At 39.2% G+C, this 24,087-nt stretch overlaps 1 protein-coding gene and 1 long non-coding RNA gene across 2 annotated transcripts in view; both read left to right on the forward strand.

Moving 5' to 3' along the window:
* The window catches only part of CNTN5 (contactin 5), a 1,447,249-nt gene that overhangs the window by 1,316,102 nt on the left and 107,060 nt on the right, over positions 1–24,087 (forward strand). Inside the window, exon 16 of the mRNA XM_053561942.1 lies at positions 7,208–7,328. Coding sequence (XP_053417917.1) covers positions 7,208–7,328 — 121 coding nt within the window. The remainder of the gene's footprint in view (positions 1–7,207; positions 7,329–24,087) is intronic.
* LOC128565468 (uncharacterized) lies at positions 16,735–20,844 on the forward strand. The gene is made up of 3 exons (XR_008374265.1): positions 16,735–16,868; positions 16,981–17,107; positions 20,749–20,844. It is a non-coding gene; the product is annotated as an uncharacterized LOC128565468 (long non-coding RNA).

The following is a 24,087-nucleotide window of genomic DNA, read 5'->3' on the forward strand; positions in this document are numbered from 1 at the left end:
ACCCTGGATGCTGTGCTCAGAGGGGTCTCATGTTTGGTGTAATGCTTGGCTGTTGCCATTTTGAAATTCTTCATTTTTTAAGAAGGGACCTTGCATTTTATTTGTATTTTATACTGGTGACCACAAATTATGTAGCCAGTCCTGGTGGTATGTGAACCCTTTCTGAAAGAGATAAGACTTCAACAAAGTCTTAGCCTGTGAGAGCATTTGTAGATTCTGGCAGGTCCCTGAGGAACTAGTTGAAGAAAGGTGCTAAGACTGCACTTTGTGCTGTAGTGAAAGACGTGACAGGTTGACTCAGCCTCACATGCAAGATTAGAGAAGTAGTCTGGAGGCAGCAGGGAGCCAGTGAGATGTCTGAGATGATGAATAAAATCGGTTTCAGTTAAATTTACTAAGTGCAGAATATAAATGTCTTAACACAATAACTAAGACGGTGTGGTGAGCGGTATGTTAACCAGTTTGATGAAAACATTTCAGATTGTATATTAGGCTAGCACATTGTACCCCATGATTGCACTAGTGGATACAGCTATAATTTAATAAAAAATTAAAATAAAAAAATAAAATCAGTTTCAAATAAGGACTAACTTAGCAGTGCCGTATCAAAGTGTTAAGCCTGTAAAGAGCTAGTTTGATAGCTACTATTAAAAATATAAATTTAGGAGTCACTGCTTATGGAATACCAGCTAAAATAATTTAAGGCACACAGAAAGAAAAAATATCTTTCTCTGGGATGTGGGCTGAGTATTGTGCTATGAGTAACAGTCCCATCTCTCTCCCTATCTCTTCAAAGCCCAGGTGCAGGGGGGAGGAAAGCTATTCAACCCTCCGTTCCTATATTTTTCATCAAAGCCAGATTAAATGGGAAATCCCACGAGTGCCAAGTCTGTGTCTGTGTCTGTATACAGAAAGCTTTGAACAGCAGAAATGGGTATCTCTTCAAACAGTCTCTGGAGTCATGTAAGGAAACTCTGTCAGCAGATACACTGGTGCTAAGAGCAAGCCCGAGAAAGCACGAGGCCGATAAATCGTGTGCCCTTAGCTACTTCAGGCCCTTTTAACATTAAAAGTGCTGGGTGTAGGCGGCGCCTGTGGCTCAGTTGGTAAGGCGCTGGCCCCATATACCGAGGGTGGCGGGTTCAAACCCAGCCCCGGCCAAACTGCAACAAAAAAAAGCCGGGTGTTATGGCGGGCGCCTGTAGTCCCGGCTACTCAGGAGGCTGAGGCAGGAGAATCGCTTAAGCCCAGGAGTTGGAGGTTGCTGTGAGCTGTGTGATGCCATGACACTCTACCGAGGGCCATAAAGTGAGACTCTGTCTCTACAAAAAAAAAAAAAAAGTGCTGGGTGAACATAGAGACGGCCCTATATGCGCCTAGAGCCCTTTTGCATTGGTAACTCGGTAAAGGCATACTCATTTACCTCACCACTAGGGAAAAGACATTAGTTTTTCCTCTTTAATCTATGTCAATAAGTAAAACTGTTTCTGCATTTTTCTTAGTACTTTAAAACACACTGTTACAATAAGTGCTGAAGATTAAATGCCAAGATCCCATATTTATCTATTTTGAGTTTTCAATACATTTGATATTTCACCATTATAAACACAAATGCTTTGTCAAATAGTATTTTTTCTATTTTCTTCACTACTGGCAATTGATGTTTTTATGAGATAATATGTCCAATTATTTAAGCATGCAAGTTAAAAAGCAGCTGCTTTCTAAAAACAACGCTAAGAGCCACATCACCATTAACCTAAACCCTGTTCTATGAGGAGTCAAGAAAAGAAAAATTGAGGCTCCGTGCCTGTAGCACAGTGGTTACGGGGCCAGCCACATACACCAAAGGTGGATGGTTCGAACCTGGCCCAGGCCGGCTAAACAACTGCCACAAAAAATAGCCAGGTGTTGTGGCGGGTGCCTGTTGTCCCCGCCACAGCACTCTGCTGAGGGCAACATAGTGAGACTCTGTCTAAAAAAAAAAAAACTGTAAAAAGAAAAGTATGTGTAATTGTATTATTTCCTTATTGTGGTAGAGTATGTTAAACAAATTATCCTCTGGGAAAAATAAATAATCTTACCAGGGAAATATTTTAACTTTCTAAGATTTTATGTCAATAACATTAATTATATCTAATAACTCATGTCTTTTAGCAGACACTTAGATTTTTATGTTTGATAAGTTTTCAAAACTGCATCCCATAGAATTTATATGCCATGTTACTTTGCTTTATAGAGAAAGATGGTCGATAGTATGTTTTCTGGAGAATGGGGGGCTAGAGAGGCCCTGTGTGAGCCCCTTGACAAGACTAACAACCCCTCCCGGAGGGCACAGACACAGCTGCCACCCCAGCAGCCTCTGACCACACACTCAGCGTGAGTCCGTATCTATGAGGGCACCAACTTAACTCACCTCGTTGTTTAAACAATTCCTTCCCAAACACTGTAATACCCTAGAGTACTCACTGTAATACCCCCGTGAGAGGGACAATGACAGTGTTACTATCCCAGTACGGCGACTTTCCCAGAGTCCCAGGGCTGGGAAGGTGTTGAATAAAGGCTGAAATTCCGATTTTTTCTGAATCCAACAGTTTTCTACTGTACTCTAAGAGAGAAGGGGGCAGGGGGATACTTACATCTGAAATAAAGCTAACTGCTTACCAAAAAGCTGCTATAGCTATGGAAAGTATTGATATCTAGTTTAGCAAGGGAATGAATACCAATTAAAGAAATAGTCCTCTTGGCTAAGAGCGAAGGATAGTGCCCTTTAGCAGCTAGCATTTATCAGACGCTTACTATGTGCCAGACACACGGCCCTGGGCTTTGCTGGTGTTATCACACGGAGGCTCTGGGAGCAGCTTTGAGCAACCAGTCGTTTTCCCGAGCTGAATATCTAATGAGGGGTAGACCAGGAGTCCCACAATTCTGCCGTTCCAGAACCTATAGTATATCCCCTTTCAGTGATTTGTCCACCGTGTTTCTCCATAGTCTTTTCTTATTGTCCTAATTTCTCTGAGAGGAAAAGGGGGAAAGGTTCGTATTGCTGACCACAAAGAAGCCAGGAGGAGAGAGCTATTCTCGTCGTGGTTAGGGGCCTTCATGTCCATCAGCGGTGCTGCCTGGCCGGGCTCTGGGGGAGACTTGTGGGGTGGCAGGTGCTAATTCAGGGATGGGAGCCAAGTATAACTATGATGCATAAACGGAGGTGATGCTAGGGAGAGTCCAGAGACTAAGAGGGTGGCCTCTGAGCTGAGTCTAAAAGTGTCTTTGCAGGTAAAGAAAAGGAGGAGCATCTGCAGGGAAACAGCAGCCATGCCCCAGGCAGAGTTCTGGGAGTCCTCCTCCATAGGCCCAGATGCGAGGTGCTGTGATGAGAAGTGCTGTGATGGGAGCAGGGTTAGTGGCAGGAAAGAGAATGGGCTCCCCAGAGCCCTCTGTGTCCCAGGGTTGTTTCATTTCAAAAGCAACAACAGCCACAGATGCTTTGAACTGCTGTGTTCAATGAGCTGCCATGATTTAGAAATATAACTGACATTCTTATGGCAGATGAACAGGGCGTTTAGTCAAAGTGAAAGCTAATCAAGAGCTGAACTTGGGTGGAAAGATAGCATTTTCCTGTTTTATTTCAAAGTTATAAATAAGAGTCCCAATAATCCAGGAACCTCTTCACTGAACCTATGTGGCCAAGAAATGTAAATGGCACAGCTGGTGGCTTCCCTTAGATTGGGCACAGCCTCTTTCTCAAAAGTCTTCATTCATTCATTCATTCATTCAACCAAGGTTTACAGAGCTCCCACAATGTGGTATGGTATACCATGCGTGCTAGTTTTGGAGGACTGTGGTAGGCAGTGGTTGTGGGGAAGTTCATTTCAAATGAACCTGTTCATGCAGGTTGTGTGATATATTTAAAAAAAGCCAAAGAAGCTGCCTTTCCACTCCCCCCACTTCCATAAGATGACAGAAAATATAGCAAGTGTCAAAGAAAACAAGAAAGAGAGTAAATCCTGAGAGACAAAAAGTGAAAATGAAGTTTAGGTTCAGGAACGCTTCTGCTAAGCACGATCATTTCCTATAAAATGCTCTCACCTGGAGAGGCCTCACTCAGGAATGCAGCCCATGGGCAGAGATTAAGTGTAATGGGTTGCACATGAATCTTCTCATGACTTCTCTTGAAAGATCAGTAAATCTACTGAAAGGGTAATTTAGGTTTGGGGTTCACAGTCCATTCATTTTTACTTTTAATCTTCCATGTTTAAGATTTTTGAAATGTGATTTAGATATAAACCAAAAGAAAAGGGATGGACCCCAAATGAGATGATTTTGACTCCTCAAATAGCGTTGGCATTGATAGCTAAGCAGTAGACTGTGGACTTCTTGCTCTTGATAGATAGTGATAGAGCTTTGGCCGGTTTATAGAGTATTGCGTGCTGTGAATTATAGGAACCATATTAGGAAAAACATAGGGCAGATGATCTATTCCTCACTCTCCTGAAGTCCTCAGTCCTTTATGTGATTTAACAAAATCTCTTTTTCATCCTGTTAAGGTTTTCTCTCACTGTAATCTCATGACAAGAAAAAGGTTTGGAGACTTTTGTTCAGGACAAAAATAACAAAATACATCATTTGAAAGGAAACAGGTCTGGAAAATGAGACAATTAGTCATTTAATTAGAGGAATGTGATCTTATGAAATTGTTTTTAAAACTGCTGCATAAGGCTGAGGCAAGAGAATCGCTTAAGCCCAGGAGTTGGAGGTTGCTGTGAGCTGTGTGAGGCCACAGCACTCTACGGAGGGCCATAAAGTGAGACTCTGTCTCTACAAAAAAAAACTGCTGCATAGTATTCCATGGTATATGTAGATACCCTGAAGAATGGCTTAAAGCCAGTCCTCTTCTGCTGTTAAACTGCCATAAATCTGGTTCGTGGTATTAAAAAACAAGGCGGCACCTGTGGCTCAGTGAGTAGGGTGCTGGCCTCATATGCCGAGGGTGGCGGGTTCAAACCCAGCCCCAGCCAAACTGCAACAAAAAATAGCCGGGTATCGTAGCGGGCGCCTGTAGTCCCAGGCTGAGGCAAGAGAATCGCGTAAGCCCAAGAGTTAGAGGTTGCTGTGAGCCGTGTGATGTCATGGCACTCTACCCAAGGGCGGTACAGTGAGACTCTGTCTCTACAAAAAAAAAACAAGCAAATAAAAAACACAACAAAACAAACAAATGAAAAATAGGTGCAGTCTTTCAGACAGTGTTATTTCTAGAAAAAAATCAAATCCCCCCTGATTTTCAGGAGCTTCTCCTTAGCTTTTCCTTTAAACAGAGACCCCCATTCCAGGTGTGCAGTGCGCACACTCATTCCTGATTAACTTAACTGAGTGTCCCTACCCATTAAAAGAGCGTCTCAGAGCTCCAAGGGAAGGGAAGCGACACAGCAGGCCTGTGCCACAAGGACAGAGAGGCCAGACATAAGTACTGAATTATACTGATTTCAAGCTGAATTATGGTTTAGAATATTTACAGTTTGCTTTTGTTTTCCCGCAAAAAAAAAAATCAAAGGGTTTTAAACTTTACCTTTTTAGTTATGAAAGAAATGAGAAAGGGAATGTTATCAGAATTTAAGAGTAACAATTTATCCCAAGGAAATTAGCAGTGTAGGACATTCACTGGACAAATATCACATTCCTTAAAATAATTGTTATGACATTTTAATGCATTCTCACCATGAAGCATTTCCTTGTAAATGACTAAACCATACCATGTCTTAACAATTATTTCATGAGCGAAAACTCTAATACCCTTAGAAGTTCCTATCGTAAGACGAACAGGAAGGCAAAAAACAACACCAAAAAGAAATTAAATACTGGGAAGAAATAATCTAAAACATAATAAATGGTAAAGTAGTTCAGTGAAGGAAACATGTTATTTGCATAATAGAAAGTTCACAGTGACTTCACACCCTTTCTATAAATGCTAAAAAAAATGATCCAAAGGATTTCAAGAAATTGGTCTTATTTTCACAAAAGCCACTGGTATCTTTCACAACAAAGGCAAACACCTAAATTCTTAAATGATCTTCCACCGTCTAAGAACCCCACATCATTTTTTAAAAGGTAATTCATTTTCATTTCATCACAAATTAGAAGATCTCTAATATTGGGTGCTTCTCTTTTCTAGGACCTTCACAATTTTATTTCAGGTGCTCAATTATTGTTGGAAAAAGTCTGAGGTTCTCAGAAGATGTCATTTCAGGCTGCACACATCTCCCCTTATCCCAGTCAATTGTTTCTTGATTACAACATGGAAACTATAGAGAGTATTAGAGTTTTGCTATGCCATTACCTGAAAAGTGTACCTTGTGAGTTATTGTACCCTATCTTCACATAATCGCAATAAAAGAAATCTATCTTCCCCGATAGAGCACATGCAAGGTAACATTAAGGAGTGAAAGTTTTGTACCATTCATTTTAAAGGTATGGCTGAACCGATAACATCTAACAGATCTCCCTGGTACTTACTGATCACCTTAACTATAGTTATTCTTCACGTATGTTCTAATCATCTTGTTCCCAACAAGAATCAGATGTTTGAGCCTCCCCTGTGTTTTGTAACTGCATTGTTTACCAGAGATCTGGGCTCCCCTTGCTCCCCAATGGTGGTGGTTGTGGGAGGAATGTGTCTTTATTAAGGAAAAACACTTGGCTTGAGGACCAATAATCTTTCACCTTCCACTCATCTCATTCTGTTATCCACAGTGTACTTTCACAAGGAACCATTTAGGAAAGCCACATGGGAGAGTCTTTCCACTGCTCTCTTCTCATAATTAATTCCCCACACGTTACCATTCCTTCCCACATGACAATCTTGCCACAAAAATAGGCCTGTCTCTGAATAGCAAAGCAATAATTTTTACAAATTATTTTTCCTGTACTTCTGAAGGTATGAGTTTGTGTATGCACATTTAGATATTTCTTAAATACCTTAGCTGCTAAATCATTATATACAATAGCAACTGTTTAAACCCTTTACCAGGAATTGTTAAAACCATAACTTCCATGCGTTCCTTAAAATAGGGCATGTTTGATTTCTGAATTGTTGTCATATACATTGTAAGTCCAAAAATGGGCCCTTTGACTAAATATGCAAAGTTCCCCCTTAAGCCGCCTTGAACTAGGCAGATTTGCAACATTTTAAACTGGCACTTCATCCCTCTTTCAGCAAGCATCCTCTGCAGATTTAATGATCAGGAACATCCTTCTGATGCATGCTGGGAGATATGGCTGCAGGGTACAGACCACAGCAGACAGTGTGTCAGATGAGGCAGAACTTCTTGTTAGGGGTGAGTATGCTAATAGTGCAGTCTGAAGACATGACCACCATCAATTATCATACAAAGGAATTTAAATGCATGGACTTTGAGCATATCAGTACTGTGCATTTTACTATCAATTTTACAATAAATGTCATTTTCGCGTAACCTTTTGCCTTTGAAAAAATTACATGGAAAACTGTTCCTTAGTAACAGAGGAATAACTACAGATCCAAATTCAGAATCCAGACTACCTTTCGTAATAAGTGGTTATGAAGTGTTTAACCAACTTATTACTGAGCAGAACTTTTAAAAAGTTGAGCCGTGAAGCCACTTGGACTTTAGAGATAAAATCTGTGTGTATATGTGCTTTTCGAATGCAAAACTAGCAGAACCCCTAGGCATTTTTTTCTTTCACTAACTTCTAAATTCTGTTTCCAAAAACAGGAAAACTGCATGTGTGAGATGGTGACATTTGCAATTGTTAAGTGACAGGGATTTTTTTTAAAAGTCTGAAAATGTCAACACACAGCCTCTCTGTGCAGAAATGGCAGTTAAGTGGTTTCCAATTATGAGTGAGGCCGTCCAATCCTACAATTCTATGACGCTTCATCTTATTTGATTTAAACAAGTGACTAGCGCACCCACCTCCTTTACCACAATGTTCCCATGTCTGGGAGAGCAGGTCCTGGCCCGCGTTTTCTTCCTTCCTTCCTTTTTCTTTCCCTACACTTCTCCCTCCCATCTCTCTTTCTTTCTTACTTTCTTTCTTCCTTCCTTCCATTTCAGCTTTTCGTTGAAGTACACTATATCTGCATTGTCACCAATCATCAGCGTACAGCTGTGCAATTCAATGAATAATTACAAAGTAAACCCACCGTTCAACCACAGTTCCAGGAACAATCTGGGACACCGCCCGCTGCTCACCACCTGCCTTTCCCTTTTTGATCTTATACAATTATTTTCTGAGAGGTATGAATATTGCAGGCTCAGACTCCTTATAAGGTCTCCACAAATAAAAATTTATAGTTCACAGCAAGAAATTATGTTTCCGATTAACTGGTCTTTTATCCATCCAAACCATCTTACAATTATAAATGATAAGAATTCACTAAAATATGATAAAATCTCCAAGAGTAACATAGGCATATGATGAGTGTCATCAGGGATCTCTTTGTGTAGTCACAGCTATCACCAGTGTTTACGGATTTGGGGTAGTGCATCCATCATAGATTCAAGTGAAATGTTCTGAAGAACTGTGCACCTGGGTGAGTGGCAGTTTGTTCCTTGTTTGTTTCTGTCCAGAAGGCCATTTGATCCTTTGTCCAAATTTATATAGAGAATGTATACCTGTATTACCTTAGTATAACTCACCAACTTTTTAAAGTGCTCATCCTTTAACTACATTCCATTCCATTTAGCTACAACATTTCCTTTGTGCCTTGTAAAGTTGCAAGACTCATGGAGCTGCAAACCCCACACTGCCGTCAAATTTACAGAAAATCGCTTTCTTCTCTTGCTATGATCTGTTTTCATTATCTATATTTATTGTGTGCACTTGCCTAGTAATTTAGAATGATGGTCCTAAAATTGGAGCTTTCCAAATGAATATCACAATTTAGAGAATGATAAGAAACCAGGTATTTTTACAGGACCGTAAGGGGCAAATTTAAGTGGCAACTAGCATTCTGCTTTGTAAGTAAAATTGAACTCAACAGGGTTTAGAATATAATTCAGGTTCAGCTTTCATGTTTTGCTCCTTTAGCCTTTGGCTTTATGCCTAGGAGATGATAAAATGCATAAATTTTGGAATTACACCCAATAGCAATTTCAAACAGGTTGCTATTGTCTGAATATTCATGTAACGTTCAGCTCAAGCTTTCACTTGAAGTGAATTTGATCCACTCACCACTTTTCTATTATATATTTGCATGACTTTTCTAAACTTAGTAAAATTATCTCCTCTCTTCTGCCTGTTTAGTCTTAGATTTAAAAACTGAACTGAGGCTTTTGTTTCCTTTTAAAAAAAACTTTTTTTTTTAACATACACCTGCTAGTCATTGAAGAACATTTGATGCTTGAATGTTGCTATATTTTATGATAGGTTGTGAAACAAAATCTAAAATAGTTTTACTCTGCCAGTCTCCTTTCTCCCATTCATCCCCTGGCTGGTTTGTAAACTGACGGTGTTCTAACAGAGAGGGCCAGAGGTCCGAACCTGGGCATCCAGACTGAGCTTTTCTAATGATGGCTACAACTCTGGCAGTAGAATCTTAAAGCACAGTTATTTAAATGTGTGTCACAGAAATAGGGGAACAGTAAGACAATTCTACCATCCGTCTTTTTTTAGGATTTCAGGGTGGGATTATCTGAGCAGTTCACTTTGCTCATTTTTTTTTTTTTTTTTTTTTTGTGTGGTTTTTGTCAGGGGCTACGTTTGAACCTGCCACCTCCGGCATATGGGATCAGCGCCCTACTCCTTGAGCCACAGGCGCCACCCCCACTTTGCTCAGTGTTAATCACAAGGAACTGATTTGGGTGGCCAGGAATAACATTATGATTCTTATTATCAGTGGAAATTCATGGGGGAAAGTATCTCTGTTCCCTAGAAGGAAGGCATTTTTATCATCTTATTTCTCTTTCCTTTGCGCATCTTACCAAAGCTTGCAGTTCTCAGCTAACCCCACATACCCTAGATTGGAACCCTGCTGTGGAGCCATCTGACCTCCCCATTGCTGATTTAGAATCTGAGTGTTCCCGATGAGCTGTGCTCCCAGCTACTCTCCTCATTCCCTATTTTAAGGACTATCTTCCCTTCAAGGGCTTGTTGCCACTTTTGGCTCATTTTGCTTCTGAGTGTCAGTGCTATTATTTACATCTGGTCCACCATTATCCTCCTTCCCCCAAATTTGAATTTTCCATAAATAGCTGAAGCATAAAATCACTTGCTCTAACAAATTTAATATTCAGTGAATCAGCGTTATCACAGCATCGTGCATAATCTGGAAAACAATAATAGAAGCAATGACTATGTGAGAAAGTTTCGCTGGGATATAAAAGGAAATTAAAGCCACCTTGGACATCTGTGAACAATTTTAGTCACATAAGGCTAGATGATGCTATAGGTAACCTCTTTAAAGAGAAATATGACTCTGTATGATATTCATGGAAAGGAGATAGACCAGGGAAGAGATAACCGCACAGAGGGGATACCCAACTTGGAAAGAACTGGTGCTCGGAAGCAGTGGGAGAAGTGAGCAGACACCATATAAAAGACTCTGGAGGAAGAAGTGTGCGTTTTTTGGTATGTTATTTTATTTTATTTTATTTTTTTTTTTGTGGTTTTTGGCCGGGGCTGGGTTTGAACCCGCCACCTCCAGCATATGGGACCGGCGCCCTACTCCTTGAGCCACAGGCACCACCCTGGTATGTTATTTTATTTTACAAACATCAATGTTAAAAATAGGTTTTTCAAGCAAATGTAAGGGTAGGCAAGTGTTCCATTTCAAAGAATAAAATGTGCTTAGCTCAGCTAGAGTAACAGAGAGCCGGGACATGAACTCTTTCCATTCTGCTTAGAGGAGACACACACAGAGACACACACAAAAAGTTCACTTTTTTATACCACTTCCTTATTTATATTACTCTGCTTCTCAATGCAAAATAGCAGGCCAAGGAACTCTGGGAATAGTCAAAGAAAAATCAATCATTTTTTGGTTTCTTCTGAATACACAGCCTTCCCCAAACATGGGCAACAATTTTCATGTCCTGAGTTACAAATTACAAGATGAATCCAAATGTACTGAACTGAATTTGAGAAGAATGAACTCACCTCATGGTATGACTTGTTGGGAGACATCAACCCGCTTTTGACTATTGACTTCACGGCCACCTCATCACTTATTCTTTGCGTAGCATTCAACCTGTCTTTCAATCTAACTTCCTTTACTTTCCCAGTTAATGGTTTTATTTCTTCTTTCCAAGAATGTCTTTTATTTGAATACTGACTTTTAACTTCTCTCAACCTTTTAGTCACTTTTACTACAAAATGAAAACCATTAATTTTTTTTTTTTCTTTTTGGTCAATGAAATAAGTCAACAGGTATTTGTTTTTAATTTGCTAGTCGTCTGTTCACTCACACAGTCATCTATTAGCCCTTGCTCCGTTTCAGGCACTGAAGTCAGCTCTCAGAATGGGAGCAAGAAGAAGCCTGGGTCTCCCTCTGGGGAAGCTCATGTCTACGGGTCTTCTAGTATGAGACTCCTTTGTAATTGGGGTGAGACCTATTGAAAAAAACTACCCTGGGTAAATTTTCAGACTCACAGAGGAAACAGTGAGTGACTGGAAAAAAAAAAAAAAAACAGAGCTGTAAGACTAAATATGTAATTTGTGAAACCCAGGGCAACATGAAAATGCCAGACTTCTGGTTCAAAATTAGTATTAATTACAAGACAGTGACTATGGCTTTAATCTGAACACAGGTCCCTTAGTCTAGAACAGCAGTTCTCAATCTGTGGGTCGCACCCCATAGGAACTATATTAAAGGGCTGTGGCATTAGGAAGGTTGAGAACCACTGGTCTCAGAACTGCACAGATTACACACCCAAGAAGCCAACCTTCCGTAACTATTCCCTTGTGTATTCACGTACAGAAACAAAAGAACTTTAGCAAAGGGAGGGAATAAAGTATAATAAAGGAGTCAAAAGCTTTTTCATCTATACAATTATTATATCAGAGCCTACATCAGAGTTATCAGCTTTTTATATTAAAAAAATTCTCCTGTTACCTTACCGTATGAGCCATAGTGTTTTTGCCTCAGATTTTATTGTGTTCATCATTGATTTATATTTCTACTTTAATTCTGACCAAAGCCTCCTATCATCGTAAGATAAATGACAGCAAACTAGATATCAAACTGGAACAATTCAATTCCAGCCATCATTAAAGAGACATTATCTTCCAGCTACTTGTAAACTATTTTGTGTTTGTTTGTTTGTTTCAAATAGTTCAAAATATCCTGAAGGCACCTGGATAGAAACCCTTTTAGGAATCTTTTATTAAATATCTCCATATTCTGTTCAAGGCCTAATTTTTAGTGACTCTCATTAGCAAGAGAGGAAAGTTTGAGAATGTTCTGCCTGTTGCCTTGGAAAGATGTGAGTACTATCACTTTCCCAAGTGCAAAGAGAAACAAAAGCTCAGTGAAAACCTTTAATATATTACAATATATTGTTAATGGATTTGAGTCTTAACACAGCGTTAATGTGTTTTATCTTCTCGTCTCTCACTGAGCTATCTCTGTGACCCATGCAGATTCTAAATTGATGTAAATGTCTATTTTTAGCATCTGGCCACTTCTGAAAATTTCCAAGCTTTAAAATACACAGCATATTAACACAAGTATCTTTGGAAGATAGAGTTTGCAGAGTTTTTTCTTTCCTAACGTTGATCTAATATGCAATAAGCTTATTATACTCGGAGATTGCATAAGCCTTCATCTGGTAGAGTAATGATCTGGACTCAAAAGAATCTCCAGTGAAAATGAAAAAAAAAAAAAAGCCAGCAGTTTTGAAAAGCAAAGCTCGGTTTGCCAAGATGCTAATATTTATAGGACAAAGGACAATGGCAAATGGTTTCAGTGTAGTTTTAATCTTAGTGAATATTAAATACATTCACCAATAATCAATGTTTTAGAGCAGGAAAGAAGTTATTTGGTTAATATAATTGTTTTTACTTTTTAAAAAACTTTAAAATAGAAATATGAAATATTCTCTCTGTTGAAGAAAATCTAATTTTATTCATTTAATCTCTTTTTGGAATATCATGCAGCATGTAGAAATATTAAATCACTAATATCACTAGTATTGGATGAAATTATTTAAGTAGCTTATACTAATCCCTCACTTTCCTAGCTCAGGCTTTTTTCTACATTAACTAGTTTGATTGACATCCATAAAATGTCTTTTAGACACTGAACAGCCGTTTACTTTCTCTGGCTTGTTAAAGAATCTGCAGAATTCTTTAACAATGAACTAAGAAGAAACATTTTTCTGTCAATCAAGTGTTTGCATTCTCTGCACCAGTGTTAGTTTGGCTCATTGAGTAACAGTTGCCTGAAGTGATCTGCCTGGCCAAAATGATTAAAGCAATTTGCATACGTGTACATATATACCTGCAAATAAAAAACAAGCAAACAAATGAATTACCACTGTGTACAGACAACCAACTAATGGAGACTAAATCTCTTGTACTCCCTCAACAAATATTAAATGCCTGCTAGAAGCCAGGTACTGATATTTCCATCAACTGATTGAGACCTTCTCAGGTTTCTTGTGAGAGAATTTTACTATTTTGAAACAAATACTCTGACTTCACTCTTCAGTTATGAGAAAAATTCTAATCAACCAAGTTTTATATCAGAAACATTTTGAGTCGTCATAGATTGTAAGGTAAAATTGTATTTCACTGTATTTTGTTTCACAGACTTAACCTATTTTCCTTAACACATACATTCTTATACAAAAATGCAGTCCCTTCACATTTATGTAAACTTGTTGAGATCAATTCCTGGTGTGTGGAGTCATGTGTTTATTTATTTACTTTTGGAGTCACGTTTTTAAAAACGGATTTCATTCATTGTTTAGTGAGTGTCCACCTGCATGCCAGGACAATTCTAGAATGCAAGAGAGATGTGTGAGTTGGAATTGAGAATGAATGCCATGGGAAAGAACTTAATTCTTATGCTAAAAGTGATCCATGTCCATCCAAGGACCACAGTTGGAAAAAAAGACATGATCACAAATGCATTTTAAGATCATTCCAGAAAAACTATGGAGAGTGCCTTGGGGAACAGTGAGGCCAGTGCTTTGCTAGCGGAGCAGGAAGGACAACATGGCAGTGATCCGGCAAGAAATAGGAAGGACCTGATACAAGGGAGGGGTAACAGAGGTAGAAATTAGTATATACATTCAAAAGATAGAAAAGACACAGAATCTGCAGAAAGTAGTGGCCTACTGGCTGTGAAAAATGAGAAACAGAAGGCAGAGATGAATGCCGGTGGCAATGCTCAACTGAGCGGTCAAATGCTCTGGTTAGACCAAGACATTTCCAAGTGATACTTGAAATACCAGAGCAGTTATTAGTGAGGCCCTTCCCCTCCCAAAACGGGTCTGGTTTAGATAATAAATTCCGTGGCTCTCCTAATAAAGAATGATCATGCAGTCATGATCACTCAGGATTGTGTTCAGTAATCAGGAAGATAACAGAAAAGTGGATTGGTGGTAAAGATAGAGCAATGGGGAATCTCCAGAGAGAAATGTCCAGTGAGGAAGCAGGTGGGTGGTTATGGCGCTTAGGAGAGAACCACTGGCGTTGATGTGTAGGTATGAGCGTTATGAGCATCTTAAAGTCAGGTGAGTATGAACTTACAGAGATGGCATGTGGAGAATGAAGGGAACGTGCTGGGTTGGAATCCTGGGAAACATCAGTGTTGAAGAGGAGGAGAAATGGGCAAACGAGATTGTGAAGTCACTGCCACAGACGAGGGGCTACTGGGAGGAAAGCAGAGTATATCAAGTCATAGGGAAAGAGAGAAAGGATTTCAGGAGCCTGTGAGCAAAACTGTCAGCATCAAGTAAAATAAGAGCCAATGATTGAGCAACTTGGAAGTAATCGATGACCTTGGCAAGGGCAAGTTCAGGGACAATGGGCATAATAACTAAATTACAGTCAGTGAACAGAGGCAAACAAGAATAGGTAAAAGGCAATGCAGAATCTTAAATCATACACTTTTAAGTCAGAGTGGGTCATATCCCGACAAGTTCACAGTAGGTGTGTGAATTTAGGCAGGTGGTTTAACATCGTTCATTCATTCACTCATGCATTTAGTTCTTCATCGAACATTTACAGAGCACGTAATGTGTGGTAGGCACTGTGCTGAGAACTAGCGGACCATTGACATCGTACCGAGGGACACACCTTGCTGTCACAGATATGTGAGCCCCACCTTCTGCTCTCTAACCATAAGCTCCATTAATAATAATAATAACAGTGAACGTTTGTCAGCTTCTTCCTGTATGCCGGGCACTGTGCTAAAAGCACCGTATGAATAGACTTTATCCATTTAGCATGTCATACAAAAATAATATGAGAAAGGTCCTGTTTCTAAATTTGAAATAAGGACACTAAGGCACAGGGAACTTGTTGAATGTCACCCCAACATGTAGAAGAACAGTGAGCAAAGTCCGCCCCGTCTAACTTGCAAACTGGCATATTTAATTTCCATACAGCCTTCCACTGTCAAATGCTCTTTTCCTTTTCCTTTACCTTTATATCCCCTAGACTCACTGAGTTTCTGACACAATTATGCTTCCTGCAAAGCATTGACAGATATTTATGGAATTAAAATGAAAAGGGAAACAGGAAGGACGGCAGAGATAGGGAGTGGGGGAGAGAGGAGGGGGGAGGAAGGCGGTTGTAAAATACAAGAGGATGGAGTGGGAAGCTTTGCCTAAGGAGTTAGAGAATTCGTATCAAGATGATATTTACCCTGAATCTTTAGCATGTGTAGGGATTTGCTACACCAGAAAAGAAAACAGAAGATAAATGACAACAGCTTTCCAATCGAGCACTTTCCAAACCCATCTATTACTAAGGGTAGGCCTTCTATTCTCTAATCCTCTAAAAGACCCACACTCTGGTCACACCACCACCATTTTCTACCTAAAACCTTGTCCTCCGTAACCACTAACGTCACTGAGAAGTCTGAACTTCCTCTGACCCCCACGTCTTGTCACTCATCTACACGACCAAATCTTAAGTACTCCCTTTCAAGACATTTCCTGGGGTTTCTCGTTCAGATGCCCTGGGTTTGGACAGAAGGGAGTCACTTCTGGACAGAAGGCCACCAGGAATTTTAAGCACCAATAGACTTCTTCCCATGATCTCATTCTCTCATTTTCAACTTTTCTACAGTAGCCACAATTACAAGGCAACAGCAAAACTTGAAAGCACTTCCCGTGCTTCAGAAGGTGTGTGACCTTCATTTCAGCTGCCACGGTTCTTTCAACCCTTTGATACTTTCTGTTTCCCACCTAGTGAAGGGTAAATTATATCAAGAGCCGTGAAAACAAAATAAAACAAAAATGCCTCTAAAGAATAGTCTTAAACCCACCAGCTACTCATTACGTGGGCACAATGTTGGAAGCACACAGTATCTGTCTGTTCATTTGTTTATTTGAATTGTTTCATTTTATTCGCTTTTCATATACTGAGGATGGACCCAGCCTAACCCAACTGCGGATCCCGTCCCCAACCTGGCCTTTTGTTTTCCTGAGGGCACTGTTTCCTGTGACTGTCATCCATATTGTTTGAAAATGCCTTTTGAAGGTTAAGGAGTAATTTGTTCCCATTTGAAGCCTGGAATAAGCCCAGTCTGGAGAGTATAGACATCCTGGATGCCTCATTTTTGATAATCCAAATGTGGTTGCCAAGAAACCAACTTCCAAGTAGAAGTTTTGCTGAAGTCACCGATTATGGATCCCATCTCCTGTGAAGATGAAGGAAAATCGGTAAGTTCCCTTTAGTCTGCATTCCCAAATCTTGTTCCATTGCATCCCGTATTCCAAAATGCTCAATTCTTAATGGCTTTCTTGATCTGGTATATCACCACGTACCATACAGTCTTGTCTCGGGATGATTCTTCATTGAACACTGTAACCGAACATAAAAAGGACTGGCCATGGTTGGAAGAAACTTTTGCTGACTTTTACCGCAGATTGGATTTTGTCCTCCCAGACACCTGGCAAAGGTAATATCTCCGTTTCACTAAGTACTCCTTAATTTGGAGTTACAAAGACAATTAGCTCTCTAATGAGTTAGAGCAAATGAGGTGAAAGAGTAGGGAAAAAAAAAAAAAAAAGAAAAGAATGCCCAGCGATGCTTGTTAATGCCAAGAGAAAAAAGTGACTTACTCTTGGTAAAAATCTTTCCCCAAAAAGTCCTTTTTTTCACTTTTCAAAACTAAAATGTATAGACCTTATTGCTTATTGCTTAATATGTATGAGGAAAATCTAATCAATTTACATTAAATTACATGTAAAGATTAACAGTTGTGAGCCCATGGGCCTCTATTCTACATTATTGATTGAGTATATTAGAGGATTTCGACTTTGGAAACTTGTGATTCTGCTGGAGTTCCCAACAGCTAGATACAGGAAAAAATTAGTTCCTAGCTTTAGGAAAAAGCAGCTCATTAAAATAGAAATAACCTCTACAAGATTCAAAGTGAGTAGGCGCTGTAAAAATGGGATATATAAAAGCGTTATAGCTCAGGTTATTTATTGGAATGACAAAAGTATGTAAGTTCAAGGTGAGTAAATACTGGTGGAGAAAAGGTCTGCTGCATTTTTGCTGCATTTGTAAAAGCAAGGCCTTTGGGCTACGAGAGCATTTAGCCCTGGACTTTGTTCATAGAGAATAGTAAATGTTAGTTGAATCTCAATAGCCTAATTTAAAAATGACTCGAATTACTTAAAATGCCTGGGATAGTAATCTGATTTTCCAACTAATGCAGTGTGGCATTCGAAAATGAATTCTAGCATTAGGAAAAAAATCCAGGCCTGGATTTTATCCTCACTCTGACATTAGCCAGATAACAATGGGCAAGTCATTTTGCCTCTTCTGGACTTATTTTCCTCATTTGTAAAAAAGGAAAAAGATAGGATATGATAATCATATTTAATTTTCTGGTTTCAATAGGAAAATGATGTGAAATTTTAAATTGTAGAATGCTTTTTAGTAAATGGTAGATATTGTTGATATTCTTTCTGCTAAGAAGAATGTTCGTCTCCCTCATCGCTATGGAGCTGAGCCATTGCCCTGTCTGGTGTGTCTGGGCAGGAGAACGGTCTGCATTTTCCCAACAGGCTATCCTAGCTCATTAGCCATTGACTGAAATATCCAGTAACGCTCTGACTATTGTGTCCTTCTTGTTCAATGAAAATTTGAAAATACATTCTAAAAGTGACTTAGAGCATTTGAGCTTCTTTCTCGGGGTCAAATTGCCATGTTGCTAGGTTCTGCATAATGGTGTGCTCTGCCAATTTTCTGTCATTAGGATAAACCGTGACATACCATCAGGGCCATCTGAGTATATTCAGCTAACTAAGCCAATGAAATCTTGCATCAATTTCCCAAAGTTGGTCATGCATATTAACATGTATTTGTGTCATTGAAAATGTAATGTGTACAAAGGATTTTTCCATATAATATGAAATAAGCACTGAACCACTTCAAGTTCAATTACACAAAATCACCGAAAAGATATGACAAGGAAAAAAAGTTAAACTTAAATATGTAAATTTTATTTTATCCTAGATAAAATACATAGAGCAGACCTCCAATGTCATAGTTCTAATAGTACTGACTGCTCTCAGATTGGTGAAAATCACCACTCCCTGCATGTCTAATACTCCTCGACTCGATATATAAAAGTAGCAACAAATACAGTAAGCTGACCACCCAAGGGACTGTAACAAACAGGTCAACATATGGAGGTGGTCAACATAAGTAACTGGGCCCACTGTTCTGATACATACATGTGCTACATGACCAGTCTATAAAAATCAGGTCAATTTAAAGAGATGGCCAATGTAGGGAGGGGGTCAACTATGGAGGTTCTGTTGTAGACATCATAAAACTGAGTTAAATCACAGAATTTACCATTTATAAAACATAAATATGTATTCTGTGAATGCTTCTGGAGCACTTTGCCTAACTTCAGTTTGGCTGGCAATGAAGCAGTGCAAAATTAAAATAAAGAGGAGAAAGCCTTTATAAACACCACCCAAACTACTAAGAATTTGGAAGGAACTTTGAAATAGAATAGTCTAAAATGCTTAGATTTAAAAAAAAGAAAAAAGAAACCAAATAGTGCGAATGACCTTTAATTTCTGAAATTATGTCTTTAACTTTAAAATATTCTAGGTTACAATTATAAAATCTCAAAGAAAAGAAATATTTTGCAAACTATGTAAATCATCTGCTGTGCTGAAATGCCAGCATTCTCACTTGTCAGCACTTTGATTTGGTCAATTTAAATGTTCCTTAATCACAAAAGTCTATGGCATAAAACAGTCTGTTTTGTTCAAGAGGTTATCGGTTCCTATAATTATTTCTTTCATAACAACTCAAAAAATAGAACCGTGCTTAGTAAATTTCATGTGAAATACCTAATCACTATTGCAAAGATGTTTTATCACCTTATCTATATGTATCAGTAAATCAAAGCTCACGTATTTGTCTGGAAATCTCAGTTCACAGATGTGAAGTCAGGCTGATAAGCAGCATCGATCATACCTCACTGAACAAGATAGTCTGCACACAGACACTTCCCTGTAATCCATCCATTATACAGGACATCTGTTACAAATTACCCAACCCTCAGGACTGCTCTATATAAGTACGTTTTCCAAGAGCCCACTGTCTCCATTTCTCCAAATGATTTAGATGTGGCAATGGGATTGTTCCAAGTCCACTGCCACCGTGTGACAGCAGTCACCTTTTTGCGTGGTGGTAGAAGCTCTTTCTGTGGTGGTATAGGATACGTCCTTAGAGCAGGACCTAGCAGCCCTCAAGAAACCACTAAGATAAATCTTTTTCCATTGTATCTGTCAATGCCTGATACGTTAGTCACTTAGAGAGGAGTCCTTGTTGACTATGGATTTGCTCAGTTAGTTAAAATATAAAATTAATGACCTTAGATACATCTATGCCAACTTCCGTTCATTCCCACGATCACATAACAGGTCCATAGTCTCAGATAGATATCTTGTATAACATGCTTTTGGTTTACAGAAAAATCATGAAAGAAAATCTAAATAAAAAAGAACAAGTGCAAATTTATACTTCAAAAAAACATACTAAAGAAAGTGACCTACTTAGAGCTTGGTCCACAGTATTGCCAAGGGTGCACCTGTCTTAAAGATAATTGCTTTATAAATGTGTTGGCCTAGCGTGTCACTAAAAATCATAATTCTAAATTCACTTTATGGGATGTTTGTGAAAATAAATCACCAGGGTATTTATAAATAAGTTATTCATAAGTGAACAGTGAGACTGAACAAATGCAAAAGTACATATAGACATACTTCATTTTTTTATCTTAATCTGCATTGAAGAATCATATAAGGTATACAAAATAAACCCAATCTTGGATTATACAAAGCCTTGTATTCTAGAAACATGGTACCTTGCGTGTTTAACAGCCCATATGCTATTTTCTTCCAGGATTTCTTTTATTTATCTGCTCTTAGAATTTATGTAATACTAGCTTAATAAATGAATTTTATGATAGCATCTGGGTTGCTTGAAGAAGTTTTAAATAAATAAGTTGAATATAATTTTTGCAAGTTTGTGGACAGATGCTCAAATATCTGTTTTCCATTGCAGAAAGATCAGCTTCGATGGATGGCCAGTATTACTTCTATGTTAGAATATACGAAGTGTGTACAAACTCAGCTCATGTAAAACTGCATTGAATATTCATGCCCGTTTCCCTATCTGAAATTGTTAGTTCATTTATCTTTCACCTGAAGGTTGTGCTGACTGTCCAGGAAATATTTGTATTTTTTTCTAAAAAGGAACACAAAAATTCTTTAAATAAACATTTGAAACATAGTGCCCTGAGGAGTCTTATGTTGGCAATTAAATGCATTAGCTAAAAATGACTCAAGCCATTGTAGCTCAAAACTCACTTGTCTGAACCACTCACAGAGCTCCCTACAACCTGAAGGGTGAGATTTCATTCTTCTAATGACAACCACATATTCACAAATTGTACTTTTCTGGATAAACGTCATTAAATTCCAAATGCATAAGGCTGGTGTTGGAAAAGGATGGTGTCGTCGTTTTGCTCCCAAGGCAAGTAGAAGCATCACCGTGCTCTAAATAACATTACAAAGGGACAGTATGCTAGAGATCTTCAGAGGATCCTGATGTCACTGAAACCACGCTGACCATCTACCGAGCAACAATACAGTGCAACTAACTTGGAAAAGGAATTTACTGAATCGTCACAATTTACATGTGTTACAAAGCCTTATTGCCAAGAAAATGCCCATGTTTTTAAATGATCTAACTAGATTTACCCCTAACCCTTCCTATAGCCATGGTGGGCTTCCCTCAAACTTTTGTTGTAGGGTTTTCTTTTTCTTTTCCTTTTATTTTATTTTTTTTTTGAAATAAAGTCTCACTCTGTCACCCTGGACATAGTGCAGTGACATTATAGCTCATAGAAACCTGAGTCTCTTGAGCACAGTGATCCTCTTACCTCAGCCCTCTGAGTAGCTGGCACTTTAGGCGCTCACCACAATGCCGGGCTAATTTTTCTATTTTAGTAGAGATGGAGCCTTGCTCTTGCTCAAGCTGGTCTCGAACTTCTGAGCTCAGGCGATCCATCTGCCTCCACCTCCGAGTGCTGGGGTCACAGGTTGAGCCACCGTGCCGGCCTGCTGTAGGGTTTTCAATGGTTTCTTTCCTTAGACTTTTCTCATATGGTATCAGGTGGCTTCTGATTCACACTCAGAATAAAATCCAAATTCTCTGCCATTACCTTCAAATCTCTCTATTTTTTGGTACTTGCTGATCTTTCCAACTTTATCACTCTCCTCGTTCCTTTTTCTTTCCTGTGCTCTAACTGCCACACTCACTTAACCCTCAAATTTTTTCGCCTTCGTGTTCTCTGCCTGGAATACACTTGTCCGTAACATTAATGAGGCCGCTGGCTCCATCTTATTATTTATTTCGCAATTCCCCCCATTCAATGTTGCCTACCTCTCCTCCACTCAATTTTTACTCCATTTTATTTTCTTCTTTTGCATTGGCTGTTATCTAAAATTACCTCGTTCATTTTCTTTCTGACTTTCTTCTCTTCCTCAGAAGGTAAAACATCCAAGGGCAGGGACCATCCTTAACCTGTTTACTGCCTTATCCCCAGAGTTGAACAGAGTAAATGTCTCCACGATGACGCTAAGCAAATTATTAAATGTATAAGTGAATGAAAATGTAATCATTTACCCGAAGAGAATAATTAATTTTTAAAAAACAGACAAATGGGGAGCTAAGGAGGGAAGGCAGAGTGTGTAATCACACTTGAGCAAACAATAATCATAAGCACTTAATATTAACCATATCGTGGGTGGCGCCTGTGGCTCAAAGGAGTAGGGCACCGGCCCCATATGCTGGAGGTGGCGGGTTCAAACCCAGCCCCAGCCAGAAACTGCAAAAAAAAACAAAAAAAAAATTAACTATATCGTTACGTCCTAGAATTTGTAAATAAGGCAAAGAGACAGAAATAATTAAATAGAACTATGAAATAGTTGATAAAGATGTTGTGGGGGCTGGTTTTCAGAAATTCCCTTGGAAGCTTAACATTCCCATCGCTATAAAACCCCGAGAATTTTTTCACGGTTCCGTCTCACCTTCCTCTCCACACTGCTGTTTCTGTAGAGTGCACGCGCACACACGCACACATGCACACACTCATTCTCACAAGAAATATTGCTCTAGATATTAAAAACTAAAGTTGAATAGCAAAGAGTCCTATGCTGGATTCTGGCTACATGGAATATTTGGGAACGAAATTAAAAAGAATAACTGAACAAAGGCTATCTGTTCGCTCAGATTCGATGTGCCAGAGGGGAGCTTTGTATTATCAGTTGACATATCAGCCAACTGAGGGCCCAGCACCAGGTCATCTTGCCCTACGAGCACCTACAGGCTCCCAGCTTGTGACCTGGAAGTCCTGCCCTGTGTATCTTGATCTCAAACTTGGACGTGAAACCTCCAACAACAGTTTTCTTTAATCTGCCACATTCGGTGCTTCCTCACTTTTATTGCATCCCTAGAGTTTCACATAGACTCCGTGTAATTTGTAGGGTCACCAGCTCTACCTCATTAAGTTCTTCCCTAAAATCCCCGACTTCCTTGGTGCCCCTCATGCCAACTTTTTTTTTTTTTATTGAATCATAACTGTATACATTGATATGATCATGGGGCATCATACACTCGCTTCATAGACCGTTTGACACATTTTTATCACAATGGTTAACATAGCCTTTCCGGCGTTGTCTCAGTTACTGTGCCAAAAGATTTACATTCTACATTTACCAAGTTTCGCAAATACCCCTGTAAGATGCACCACAGGTATGATCCCACAGATCCCCCTCCCTCTACCCGCCACCCCCCCCCTTTCCCACTTCCCCCTATTGTTAGGTTGTAACTGGGTTATAGCTTTCATGTGAGAGCCTCAAATTAGTTTCATAGTAAGGCTGAGTACATTGGGTACTTTTTCTTCCATTCTTGAGATACTTTACTAAGAAGAATATGTTCCAGCTCCATCCATGTAAACATGAAAGAGGTAAAGTCTCCATCTTTCTTTAAGGCTGCATAGTATTCCATGGTGTACAAAACTTCTCTGAAGAAGACAGGCGCACGGCCTTCAGACATATGAAAAAATGCTCATCATCTTTAATCATCAGAGAAATGCAAATCAAAACTACTTTAAGATACCATCTAACTCCAGTGAGACTAGCCTATACCACAAAATCTCAAGACCAGAAATGTTGGCGTGGATGTGGAGAAAAGGGAACACTTCTGCACTGCTGGTGGGAATGCGAATTAATACATTCCTTTTGGAAAGATATATGGAGAACACTCAGAGATCTAAAAATAGATCTGCCATTCAATCCTGTAATTCCTCTGCTGGGCATATACCCAGAAGACCAAAAA

Source organism: Nycticebus coucang, chromosome 14 (assembly GCF_027406575.1).
Source record: "Nycticebus coucang isolate mNycCou1 chromosome 14, mNycCou1.pri, whole genome shotgun sequence".
Classification (NCBI taxonomy): Eukaryota; Metazoa; Chordata; class Mammalia; order Primates; family Lorisidae; genus Nycticebus; species Nycticebus coucang.